Here is a 14,958-nt window from a genome sequence, read left to right on the forward strand (position 1 = left end):
CTTGCTAAACACTGAAAGGTGAGAATCGCCAGCTAATAATTGCTCTAACTGACTCACCTGGATTTATTTTACGCCATTTCGTGCAACATTCCAGCAAACATCAATGCAAGCAGGCCACCTCATGTATAATGAGAGGAATGTTCTGCCACACACCGTATAATGAGAATGTTTTGCTACACACACCGTTTAATGAGAATGTTCCGCAAACACACTGTATAATGAGGGTAAAATGTTCTGCTACACATTGTATACCGAGAATGTTCCTGCTAAACACTGTATAAATGGTAACGTTCTGTCATTACATTGTATAATGAGGTAAATGTTCTGCCACTAGCCAATGTGTAATGAGAATGTTCTAAGCCACACACTGCATAATGATGAATGTTCTCGCTAAAACACTGTATAATGAGAATGTTCTACAATGCACTGTACAATGAGAATGTCTCTTGCCAAACACTGTATAAATGAGAATGTTCTTGCAAGGCACTGTAGCAACGAGAATGTCTCATACTGCACCTAATTGTATGTGGGTCAGTGTCAAGGTTAAGGTTTACAGTGTATCATGAGGGGTAAATGTTCTGCCACACAATGTGTACTGAGAATGTTCTTGCTGCACACTGTATAATGACAATGTTCTCAAGCAAACACTGTGATAATGAGAATGTTCTCATAAACACTGTATAATGAGAATGTTCTGGCTAAACACTGTATAATGAGAATGTTCTGCTAAACATTGCATAATGAGAATGTTCGCCACACACCGTATGAGAACGTTCTGCCACACACTGGTATGAGGTCGGCCCTACTAAACACTGTATGAGAACGTTCCCATGCCACACACTGTATAACGAGAATGTTCTGCTAAACACTGCATGGAGAATGTTCTCTGCTACACACTGTATAATGAGGTAATGTTCTGTTATACAGTGCATCATGAGGTAGTAAATATTCTGCTACACAATGTGTAAATGACATGTTCCTCGGCTACAGTGTATAAATGAGGAGAATGTCTCTCATAAACACTGTATAATGAGAATGTTCTACCAAACACTGTATGTTTATAGAACAAGTCTCTGCTAAACACTGTATAATGAGAAATGCCCCTGCCAAACACTGTATAATGAGAATGTTCTTGCTACACACTGTATGAGAAATGTTCTGCTACTAATAACTGTATAATGAGGTCATGTTCTGTTATACAAGTGTATCATGAGATAACCGTTCTACAAGGCTAGGTACACAAATGTAATGAGAATGTTCTGCCACACACTGTATAATGAGAATGTTCTGCTAAACACTGTATAATGAGAATGTTCTGCTAAACACTCGTATAATGAGAATGTTCTGCCAAACACTGTATAATGAGAATGTTCTGCTACACACTGTATGAGAATGTTCTGCATAAAACACTGTATAATGAGAATGTTGCTACACACCGTATAATGAGAATGTTCTGCTACACACTGTATGAGAATGTTCTGCTAAACACTGTATAATGAGAGAATGTTCTGCTACAATGTATAATGAGAATGTTCTGCTTAAACACTGTATAATGAGAATTGTTCTGTTACACACTGTATAATGAGGTAAATGTTCTGCTACACACTGTATGAGAATGTTCTGCTAAACACTGTATAATGAGAATGTTCTGCTACACACTGTTTAATGAGAATGTTCTGCAAACACACTGTATAATGAGGTAAAATGTTCTGCTACTACACACTGTATAATGAGGAGAATGTTCTGCTGAACACTGTATAATGAGAATGTTCTGCTACACACGGTATAATGAGAATGTTCTGTTATACACTGTATAATGAGGTAAATGTTCTGCTACACACCATATAATGAGGTAAATGTTCTGCTAAACACTGAAAGGTGAGAATGTTGTGCTACACACTGTTTAACTGACTGACTGAGTTTGGTTTTACGCCATTTTCAGCAATATTCCAGCAACATCACGGCAGGGGACACCAGAAATGGGCTTCATTAATATTGTACCCATGTGGGGATTCGAACCCGGTCTCCGGCGCGACGAGCTAACGCTTTGACCACTAGGCTACCCCAACGCCTCCACACTGTTTAATGAGAATGTTCTGCAAACACACTGTATAATGAGGTAAATGTTCTGCTACACACTGTATAATGAGGGAGAATGTTCTGCTGAACACTGTATAATGAGAATGTTCTGCTACACACGGTATAATGAGAATGTTCTGTTATACACTGTATAATGAGGTAAAATGTTCTGCTACACACCATAATGAGGGTAAATGTTCTGCTAAACACTGAAAGGTGAGAATGTTGTGCTACACACTGCTTTAACTGACTGGACTGAGTTTGGTTTTACGCAGCCAGCAATATTCCAGCAACATCACGGCAGGGGACATCAGAAATGGGCTTCACACATTGTACCCATGTGGGGATTCAACCCGGCTTCGGGCGCGGACGAGCTAACTTTTGACCACTAGGCTACCCCACTGCACCCCACACTGTTTAATGAGAATGTTCTGCAAACACACTGTATAATGAGGTAAATGTTCTGCTACACACTAATGAATATAGTGAGGTTCTGTGACAGTGTGTATAATGAGGAGAATGTTCTGCTACACAGTATAGAATGGATAAATGTTAAGCAACAAAGTACATAATGAGTAAATGTTTGTATACAGTTTATCATGAGAGCAATGTTCTGCTCCAGAGTTTCATGAGAAAATATGTCATTGTGACATTGGTAAGGACTCACTCTTCTTGCAAACTCTGGGAGCACAAATGCTGCTTTATGGATTTGCAGTGTTGTAATACTTGAGTTTCAGCTTCTCACCCTGCTCTTGGCTCAAAGCATTGATTGGGTCCTCAAAGTTCAATATCCTGGCAATAACAATCAGATCAATTCAACAAATAAAACAAATTATGCCTCAGATAATGGTGAGATGAGAGGTGGATTGGTGTTCAGCATCCCGCTTAAGATCCATGTACTTATACACTGATGCATGATGGTGCATGTGTCTGTGGCTGTTTTGGGCCAGTTGACTAATATGAGGCTTGCACTGGTGTTAACTGAAAATGTAAATGCAACACTATATTTACATCAACTTTTCTCACAAAGTGCATGAAAATATGTCAGGAACTGGTTTGGAGCAGTCACTCTGATAACTACACAGAAAGTGATTGAATGATCTCAGTTGTAAGTTGTTATTGTGATATTGATTCAGACTTACTGGGTTCAGACTGCACAACACAAAGCCAATCTGGCCACTAGGATAGGTTGGTATCGGGTGGGTATAACTGTAGCTGACAGAGGGTAGATGGTCTTACAAAAAGTCCAGCATATTCGGATGAGATCCAAATGAAGCCACACACACTCTCCTGCAATCAGAGATTAGCTAACAGATGTCATGATTTTGCTGGAATACATATCATAGTTCATGTGAAGGACATAAAATGTCTGAGTCCCGTGCTGAGATTCGAACCACTTAACCTTCTAATCCGAAGTCGGATGCCTTGTCCACATGACCAAAGAGAGTTAACCCTGTCAGCAAGCTGACAAGGTAAGGATGTCATCAGTGGGATGACTCCACGCCTGCTACATACTCGGCCAACAGAAGGCACGCCCCAAGCCGAGATAGTTGGGTACAGAGACTTTGCTCAAATTTGATATGAACGTGCTCAGCCCCACGCTACCAACCACTTTAACCTTCTAATCTGAAGTCGGACGCCTTGTCGCCTATGGTCACGAGACAAACATTGTCGCCTCTCACGACAAGCATGGGTTACTGAGGATCAATATTCAAACCCGGACCTTCATTGGTCGCAGAAGAGAGGACTCACCTTGACTACATAAGATGCCGACTGGTCTGAGGGCCTTCTTCATCAGTTCATAGTAGGACTTCTCAAACAGTGATGATGCAGGGCCTGAAACATGACCTGCATTGTGAACACACAACCATAGTTGCCACTTCCACCTCCTTGCCACAGCACAGCAGCAATACATCTACTACAGCGCAGCCACAGCAGCAATACATCTACTACAGCACAGCCACAGCAGCAATACATCTACTACAGCACACCCACAGCAGCAATACATCTACTACAGAGCAGCCACAGCAGCAATACATCTACTACAGCACAGCTACAGCAGCAATACATCTACTACAGCACAGCCACAGCAGCAATACATCTACTACAGAGCAGCCACAGCAGCAATACATCTACTACAGAGCAGCCACAGCAGCAATACATCTACTACAGCACACCCACAGCAGCAATACATCTACTACAGAGCAGCCACAGCAGCAATACATCTACTACAGCACAGCTACAGCAGCAATACATCTACTACAGCACAGCCACAGCAGCAATACATCTACTTCACAGAGCAGCCACAGCAGCAATACATCTATACTACACAGCCACAGCAGCAATACATCTACTACAGCACAGCCACAGCAGCAATACATCTACTACAGCACAGCCACAGCAGCAATACATCTACTACAGAGCAGCCACAGCAGCAATACATCTACTACAGAGCAGCCACAGCAGCAATACATCTACTACAGCACACCCACAGCAGCAATACATCTACTACAGAGCAGCCACAGCAGCAATACATCTACTACAGCACACCCACAGCAGCAATACATCTACAACAGCACAGCCACAGCAGCAATACATCTACTACAGCACAGCTACAGCAGCAATACATCTACTACAGCACACCCACAGCAGCAATACATCTACAGCACACCCACAGCAGCAATACATCTACTACAGCACAGCCACAGCAGCAATACATCTACTACAGCGCAGCCACAGCAGCAATACATCTACTACAGCACAGCCACAGCAGCAATACATCTACTACAGCACACCCACAGCAGCAATACATCTACTACAGCACACCCACAGCAGCAATACATCTACTACAGCACAGCAGCAATAAATTTACTACAGCACAGCCACAGCAGCAATACATTTACTACAGCACAGCAGCAATAAATTTACTACAGCACAGCCATAGCAGCAATACATCTACTACACCACAGCCACAGCAGCCATATATCTACTACAGCACAGCCACAGCAGCAATACATCTACTACAGCACAGCCACAGCAGCAATACATCTACTACAGCACACCCACAGCAGCAATACATCTACTACAGCACACCCACAGCATCTAAACATCTACTATGCCAACAGCAGCAATACATCTACTACAGCACAGCCACAGCAGCAATACATCTACTACAGCACAGCCACAGCAGCAATACATCTACTACAGCACAGCCACAGCAGCAATACATCTACTACAGCACAGCCACAGCAGCAATACATCTACTACAGCACAGCCACAGCAGCAATACATCTACTACAGCACAGCCACAGCAGCAATACATCTACTACAGCACAGCCACAGCAGCAATACATCTACTACAGCACAGCCACAGCAGCAATACATCTACTACAGCACAGCTACAGCAGCAATACATCTACTACAGAGCAGCCACAGCAGCAATACATCTACTACAGCACAGCCACAGCAGCAATACATCTACTACAGCACACCCACAGCATCTAAACATCTACAACAGCACAGCCACAGCAGCAATACATCTACTACAGCACAGCCACAGCAGCAATACATCTACAACAGCACAGCCACAGCAGCAATACATCTACTACAGAGCAGCCACAGCAGCAATACATCTACAACAGCACAGCCACAGCAGCAATACATTTACTACAGCACAGCAGCAATAAATTTACTACAGCACAGCCACAGCAGCAATACATCTACTACACCACAGCCACAGCAGCAATACATCTACTACACCACAGCCACAGCAGCAATACATCTACTACAGCACAGCCACAGCAGCAATACATTTACTACAGCACACCCACAGCAGCAATACATCTACTACAGCACAGCCACAGCAGCAATACATCTACTACAGAGCAGCCACAGCAGCAATACATCTACTACAGCACAGCAGCAATAAATTTACTACAGCACAGGCACAGCAGCAATACATCTACTACACCACAGCCACAGCAGCAATACATCTACAACAGCACAGCCACAGCAGCAATACATCTACTACAGCACAGCCACAGCAGCAATACATCTACTACAGCACAGCCACAGCAGCAATACATCTACTACAGCACAGCCACAGCAGCAATACATCTACTACAGCACACCCACAGCAGCAATACATCTACAGCACACCCACAGCAGCAATACATCTACTACAGCACAGCCACAGCATCTAAACATCTACTATGCCAACAGCAGCAATACATCTACTACAGCACAGCCACAGCAGCAATACATCTACTACAGCACAGCTACAGCAGCAATAAATCTACTACAGCACACCCACAGCAGCAATACATCTACAGCACACCCACAGCAGCAATACATCTACTACAGCACACCCACAGCATCTAAACATCTACTATGCCAACAGCAGCAATACATCTACTACAGCACAGCCACAGCAGCAACCATCTACTACAGCACACCCACAGCATCTAAACATCTACTATGCCAACAGCAGCAATACATCTACTACAGCACAGCCACAGCAGCAATGCATCTACTACAGCACAGCCACAGCAGCAACCATCTACTACAGCACACCCACAGCAGCAATACATCTACTACAGCACACCCACAGCAGCAATACATCTACTACAGCACACCCACAGCAGCAATACATCTACTACAGCACAGCCACAGCAGCAATACATCTACTACAGCACACCCACAGCAGCAATACATCTACTACAGCACACCCACAGCAGCAATACATCTACTACAGCACAGCCACAGCAGCAATACATCTACTACAGCACAGCCACAGCAGCAATACATCTACTACAGCACACCCACAGCAGCAATACATCTACAGCACACCCACAGCAGCAATACATCTACTACAGCACACCCACAGCATCTAAACATCTGCATTATGCCAACAGCAGCAATACATCTACTACAGCACAGCCACAGCAGCAACCATCTACTACAGCACACCCACAGCATCTAAACATCTACTATGCCAACAGCAGCAATACATCTACTACAGCACAGCCACAGCAGCAACCATCTACTACAGCACACCCACAGCAGCAATACATCTACTACAGCACACCCACAGCAGCAATACATCTACTACAGCACAGCCACAGCAGCAATACATCTACTACAGCACAGCCACAGCAGCAATACATCTACTACAGCACAGCCACAGCAGCAATACATCTACTACAGCACACCCACAGCAGCAATGCATCTACTACAGCACAGCCACAGCAGCAACCATCTACTACAGCACACCCACAGCATCTAAACATCTACTATGCCAACAGCAGCAATACATCTACTACAGCACAGCCACAGCAGCAACCATCTACTACAGCACACCCACAGCATCTAAACATCTACTATGCCAACAGCAGCAATACATCTACTACAGCACAGCTACAGCAGCAATACATCTACTACAACACAGCTACAGCAGAAATACATCTACTACAGCACAGCCACAGCTTCTAAACATCTACTATGCCAACAGCAGCAATACATCTACTACAGCACAGCCACAGCAGCAACCATCTACTACAGCACACCCACAGCATCTAAACATCTACTATGCCAACAGCAGCAATACATCTACTACAGCACAGCTACAGCAGCAATACATCTACTACAACACAGCTACAGCAGAAATACATCTACTACAGCACAGCCACAGCTTCTAAACATATACTATGCCAACAGCAGCAATACATCTGTTACAGCATGATGCTAACCAACAAACACATAAACTAAAAAGCAACATTGTGCCACGTCTGGTGACCAGTGCAGTGGTGTTCAAGCAGAGAAGGTGATCCTGCATGACTGATGGATTGATTCATTGTTTTATGCCTCACTCAGCAATATCCCAGCCATATGGCGGCGGTCTGTAAATAATCGTGTCTGGACCAGACAATCCAGTGATTAGCATTATGAGCATCGATCTACGCAATTATGTTATGATGACTTGTGTCAACCACGTCAGTAAACCTGACCACCCGATCCTGTTAGTCGCCTCTTACGACAAGCATGGGTAGCTGACAATTCTTATCCGGATATTCCCGGGTGATTCTGCATGATTGTAAGATGTGTTAGACAGAATATAGCTACAACCTGCCATCATGGGAAAATGTCCCCAAGTGAGTGAGTGAGTTTAGTTTTACGCTGATTTTAGCGATATTCCAGCAATATCACAGCAGGGAACACCTACAATGGGGTTCACACATTGTGCCAATGAAAGGGAATCGAACCCAGGTCTCCGGCGCGACGAGCTAACATTTTAACCACTAGGCTATCCCACCGCCCCTTAATGTCCCAAAGATATCACTTCATCCCAGGCAATACCCGCAACACTCAGAGCTACTGCCAACTACACTGTGTCTCACCTATAGGATCGCTGGAGTCAGTGATGATGACATCAAACTCTCCATGGTGTTTGCCCATGAAGTCGAAGCCATCATGGATATGGAGATTCAAGCGGGGATTAGCAAAGCTGCTTGACATCTCAGGTAAATATTCTTTACTTACTTCTATAACTTTCTGAAAAACAATGTGATGTCAAGTGATTTGTTGCAAGAATTTGATGTCCACCATCATCAGTATTTTATCTTTGTCACAGTCACCTGTATTACCCATGTCTCAACAGCTTAATATTACCCATTTCAACAAGAGTCATCAGAGGATGACATATCCCACCCGCCCCCACATATTTGAAAGAACAAATCATCTGACAGTTACTTAAACTAAGTCCTAATCGTTTCCATGGAAATCATGAGAAATGTAAATGCCAAAAGTCTGTAAATAGCAAAAGGAACCATTTCAAAATTTGCCTAATATATCTGCCAAGTTCTGTTGAAAGATACTGAACGCTTTTTGAGTTATGCACAGGAAATGAAGCCCACCCCTCCCTTTTGGGACTAAGTCCTAACCGTTTCCATGGAAACCAGGAAAGATAAATCTGCCAAAAAATCTGCCAAATAGCAAAAGGCACCACTCTGGCATCTGCCTCACATATCTGCCAAGTTTTGCTGACAGATATTAAGAAGTTTTCCAGTTGTGCTCAAGAAACGAAACCCACCCCTCCCTTTTTGGGACCAGAGCCGAATCGTTTCCATGGAAACCGGGGAAAATAAAAATGTTCAAAAGTCTGTAAATAGCAAAAGGAACCATTTCAAAATTTGCCTAATATATCTGCCAAGTTCTGTTGAAAGATACTGAACGGTTTTCGAGTTATGCTCCGGAAACGAAGCCCACCCCTCCCTTTCGGGACTAAGTCCAAATTGTTTCCATGGAAACCGGGAAAAATAAAAATGCCCAAAATCTGCAAATAGCAAAAGGCACCCCTTAAGGATCTGTTTGATATATCTACCAATTTTGGTTGAAAAATATTGAACATTTTTTTAGTTATGCTCTGGAAACAATGATTACGGATGGACGGACAGACAGACGGACGAGATGTCGACTATATCCCCCGCATTACATGTCGGGGGGATAGTTATTCTGTCAACATGTTATCAAATGCATCAGGAAAAGAATTTCTGTTTGGCTCTCTTTTGAAGAAGAGAATGGAAACACTGTTTAGACTCGGACATGAAAAATATTCTTTTGATCTCAAACACATTGTGTCAACTCAAGGTCCTGTATCTCTTGGAAATGCACAAGCGAACATGCTAACGTCATTGGTCTCACACACGTCACTTGTCTGCACATCGGGGTCTGTCCATTACACAGATATACACAAGTGGACATGCTTACCTCATCGATCTCACACATGTCAACTCTCTCGACCTCAGGGTGTTTCAGGACCTCACGGGCCACTCCCCCATCACCACCCCCGATGATCAACACCTGAAGAAAGTTTAACAAATATGTCATATATTGTCATCGCTATAAATCTATGATATTGACATTATTACTGGATTGCCACAACCACACAGGAGAAATGTACAAAGTTCATTTGAAATAACTTACCAAGAAATCATCCCATTGTTATACATATACGCTTTTCAATCTTTTTCAACATAATAGTTTGTTTATTTGTTGCAGCAGTCAACTATAAGACAGCACCCTAAGGAAAATAAAATCAGGAGCAGATGATCCAATGATTGACTGACTGACTGAGTTTGGTTTTACGCCACTTTCAGCAATATTCCAGCAATATCACGGCAGGGGGCACCAGAAATGGGCTTCACTCATTGCACCCATGTGGGGATTCGAACCCGGGTCTTCGGCGTGACGAGCCAACGCTTTAACCACTAGACTACCCCACCGCCCCTCCAATGATTGATATCAAGAGAAATGATTTATAGGCAGAGTCTAATGAGAGGAAATAAATAATACCATTTAGTCTGACTGGATGATCTGGTGACCTCTTACAATGAGAATAGGCTGCTCGGGATCAGTTCCAACAGGAACAACACAGGGAACAGCAAGTTTTTTTGTTGTCTAATGCCATACTCAAGAGACAAATGAAGATCTGGGTTAGAATTGGTCTTCAGTAACCCATGCTTTAAGAGGCGACTAACGGGATCGGGTGGTCAGCCTCGCTGACTTGGTTGACACATGCCATTATATCCCAATTGCGTAGAAGCGATGCTCATGATGTTGATCACTGGATTGTCTGGTCCAGACTAAATTATTACAGACTGCCGCCATAAAGCTGTAATATTACGGAGTGAATCTTTAAACAACAAACCAATCAACCATACTCAAGCTCAGGTTTCTGATATCGAGAGAATAAATCAGCAGAACTTTTCATTTTTTGACATGATCACCCTACCAACCAATGCAGGGCTTGATTTAAGTGATGTTAACCTACTTGCACCTGGTGCAATCTAAGATAACAAGAGTCACCAGAAGATGACAAATCTCCCCGGCCCCCATAAATTTGAAAGAACAAATCAACTGAGTTACTAGTACTCAAAATCCAACTTGATTTTTTTTTTACTAGGTCCAAATTGTTTCCACGGAAATCATTAAAAAAAATGACAAAAATCTGCAAATAGCAAAAGGCAGTACTTCAAGATCTGTTTGATATATCTGTCAAGTCTTGCAGAAAGATATTGAACTGTATTCGAGTTGTCCTTCGGGGGTTTGGTGGTTAAAAACCTAGTTGCACCAGCCAAATTCCAGTTGCACTCTTTTTATTGCAATGTGTAATGAAAGAGATATGCTCTTGCATTATTTAGAAAATTTAAATGTTTTATTCAGAAGTTTATCCACTCAAACATTTACTTGCACCTGGTGCAAGTTAGGATAATAACTAGGTTGCACTTTTGTAGTATTGGGTTGCACCAGTGCAACTAACAAAGCACTAAATCGAGCCCTGCAAAGCTGCATGTCCTCTCTTAAGTGTCCAGGGTTGAGATAAACCAAGGACTTACTTTCTTTGGATTTGGGTGGCAACACAGAGGTAAATGTGCAAGCATTTCCTGATATGAAAACTCGTCTCTCTCTGTAGCCTGTATCACACCATCCAGGACCAGGACGTTGCCATACGTCTTACTGAAATACAAAAAAAAAATACAATTTCATAATTCACACATCCAGACATTGGAACTTTTGTCTGTAGTATGTTCCAAAACCAGTCGAAATCGACTGTCCCAAACATGGTTCTTCGTATCATTTTTTGCAGATCTAGTGTTTTCATTTGGGTCACTTAATAAGTATTGTTTTATAACACTGTAGCCCATGTCAAAGCAATATCACTGAGGGGACCAGAAATGCCTTCTCACAGTTTTTGTTTCTTAGCTTGCTGCCACTCGGGGCTCGAAATTAACACTTTGAGTTAGCAAATTTTTCCTATTCTAAATACTATTTTGCTACCTGGAAACAACTCGCTACCTGGTATTTTTCAGTGAAACTGTTTACGTTAATTAATTAATGGTCATTTTCAAAGGATAGATCTCCACTTGTGCACTTTCACTTGTAAACTTACCGATACTGGTATTTAAATTTCCCATAAAATGCTCATCGGAGCTTTTATTGGTCACTAACACATGGGTTTCACATGCAGGCCCACAGACTTTAAGAGAATTTGATCCTAGACCAGTAGTGACCAGGTGGTGGTTGAGTGGAGAGAGGGCCAGTTGTACAAAACAACCTTAGCGCTAAGGCTACCTTAAGTCTACGTTAAGGTGTGGGAGTTACGGTCACTTTAGCGCTAACATCGCTTTGTACAACAGCACCCTGGAGACCAAATACAGTTCTGTATGGTTAAAGACAGTAATATGGGACTGGGAACGGACTGGGAGGGATGGAGGGATTAACAGCAATATGAAAGAAAGCTGTTACCAGGTAAGGGATTTTGCTACCTATTTTTGAACCAGGTAGCAAGTTCTTGCTACTTTCTAAAAAAGTTAATTTCGAAAACTGGCAACACTCAGCCATATTCCAGCCATATGATGATAGTCTGGAAATAACTGATTCTGGACCAGACAATCCAATGACTGACATCATGAACATTGATCTATGCAATTAGGACATGATGACGTTTCAACCAAGTCAGAGTACCTGACCACCTGATCCCATTAATCACCTTTCACGCCAAGCATGGGTCACTCAAGATCAAACCTAACTGGATCTTCACAGATATCTCATGGTGTACCCTTTTAGGTAATGGGACCCAAGCCTTCAGCATAACGAATGAACACTTTGAGCATTAGGTTACCCATAAGCCCTCCTATTTTGATATGGATTATTTATAAGCTGAGCTAACTAGACCCAACAGTTTTTTCCAGACTTCATGACTGTGTCCGAGTATCCATATCATAAAAGGGGCATTGATCTAAAGCAAAACACCCGGGACTGGTTGCTGCTTTTATTATAGTCTCTTTTTTTATCTGTGGGTACTTGGATGACATCCCATAATTCTTACCAGGTTTGTGACTTCAACAACTTATTGTTATGTGTTCATTAGGTTGAAGAAATTCATCAACATGCATGCAATGTGTCCTCAGTTTCGCTGACTTGGTTGACACATGTCATCGGTTCCCAATTGCGCAGATTGATGCTCATGCTGTTGATCACTGGATTGTCTGGTCCAGACTCGATTATTTACAGACCGCCGCCATATAGCTGGGATATTGCTTAGTGCGGCTTAAAACTAAACTCACTCACTCAGTGTAAGACTTTCAGGTATAAACTATAGATCAGTCATCAGTGCCCCTATAATTAATGTAAGATCGGGTTTGATGACTTCAAGGGCAAAAAAAAATATATATCCATTTCCGGTAACCTGATCGACCCTATCCTAACCCACACCAACCCTAAATCTCTTTTTAACCAAATCAAATCATGACTGGAGTGCATTTCAACTCATCATTTTCATCGAAATCGAGTACTGATATGTTTTTCAGTGTATGAAGGGCTAAAATGGATTGCATTGAATTGGCATAATGGGCTATCACTGACAAAATCTGAAAATAAATAACATAAATAATGAAATAATGATTTGATATAGAAATCTATCAATATTTCATCACAAGGCATTGTAACAACATGATATGGTATTCTTGAAGACATTCTTGAAGACATTCCAAGGTGCCTACCTGGTGTTACTACAGAAAAAAAAGATTAAAAAGGGATAAAACCGACCCATCAACCCTATTTTTAAAAAGAATGTAATAGGAAGCGGACATATATTTTTTTTGGCCCAATCAGTCTTGCTTTGAAAGCCAATTGGTCCATGCATATAACTCTAGCACATATGGTTCATGTGGGGTTTTTTTCAGACTGTCAAAACCCAATCTTTTGCACATGATTGGTGAGTGAGTGAGAGAGTGAGTAAGTGAGTGAGTTTAGTTTTACGCTGCTTTTAGCAATATTCCAGCAACATCACGGCAGGGGACACCAGAAATGGGCTTCACACATTGTACCCATGTCATCGGCGTGACAAGTGAACGCTTTAACCACTAGCCTACCCCACCACCCCAAAAATCTAAAAAAATGTCATGAAGGATTCAACAAAACTGATAGCAATGGATGGAAATTGCAACATTTCTTAGATTACCTTGATGCATATAAATTTTAACAAATATATCAAGCTGAAGATATATTGTGAGTGGCATCTGCTGAGCAGGTTTAAAAGAGGCGTGTAAATAAAGTGGTCCTTGTAGTTTTAACTAGTTCGATCAGTGTTTCCCTCAATTCACAAACATCAAATTACATATTTAAAAATGGGGTTTGGTAAATTTGGTTTTACACCGCTTCTAGCAATATTCCTGCACAATCATGACGGCACAACCATGACTTATCACTGCCATGTTACATCTGCATGGGTTAAGCAGCTATGATCGAATGGCCTGGTATTAAGTGGGGACCTAGTGGTAACGATTGGAAAATCGTTTTTTTCTAGTTCGCCCCTCGTTTAAATTTGTAGCTTCATTATGTCTTGGTTGTCACTTATAATATTCAAACAATTCCCATTTCACTGGCACTGCTGAGGATTCATGCAAGAAAGCAATCGATCTACTAACACCCGTTCTGTAAACAAACCTTTTAAAAACCAAGACATCCTGATATTTTGACTTTTCATGGAAAAGGACTTTCTCCACTTGAAGAGACATGCATTGTCCGGGCCACAGCTCGCTCAGTTCGCTAAACCATCCGTCTTTTAAATGATCCATATGTGAAGCGTGGATTGTTCCAAATATTGGCCTCGTGGTTCACACAGGAAAAACACGTGTGTAAGAAACAGAGTTACTTCCCTTTGTTATAGCTTTTCGTTAGCTCCTCCCCAGCGCGTAACACTTTCGTACCATTTTAAATATAGAGAGCTCAGAGGGCTATCGCTGCGAGGAGCTGAACTCTCTTCACGAATGCTGCCCGCGTTTTAGCTTCGTTCGACTAACTGACTGACTTTGGTTTTAC

The 14,958-nt window shown here is 42.2% G+C and overlaps 1 protein-coding gene across 1 annotated transcript; it reads right to left on the reverse strand.

Moving 5' to 3' along the window:
* Nucleotides 1-2,746: 2,746 nt before the first annotated feature.
* On the reverse strand, nt 2,747-14,719 carry LOC124283729 (spermidine synthase-like; the record flags this gene model as incomplete). The annotated part of the gene is given in 9 exon segments (XM_046719756.1): nt 2,747-2,791; nt 2,793-2,855; nt 3,222-3,301; nt 3,304-3,369; nt 3,832-3,915; nt 8,475-8,628; nt 9,844-9,936; nt 11,472-11,592; nt 14,584-14,719. Coding segments are annotated over 9 exon segments (837 nt in total), but the record flags the coding sequence as incomplete, so codon positions are not given.
* Between the last annotated feature and the right edge of the window lie 239 nt (nt 14,720-14,958).

The sequence above is a fragment of the Haliotis rubra genome, unplaced genomic scaffold, assembly GCF_003918875.1.
Source record: "Haliotis rubra isolate DU_JTF1 unplaced genomic scaffold, ASM391887v1 Scf1095, whole genome shotgun sequence".
NCBI classification, from domain to species: Eukaryota; Metazoa; Mollusca; class Gastropoda; order Lepetellida; family Haliotidae; genus Haliotis; species Haliotis rubra.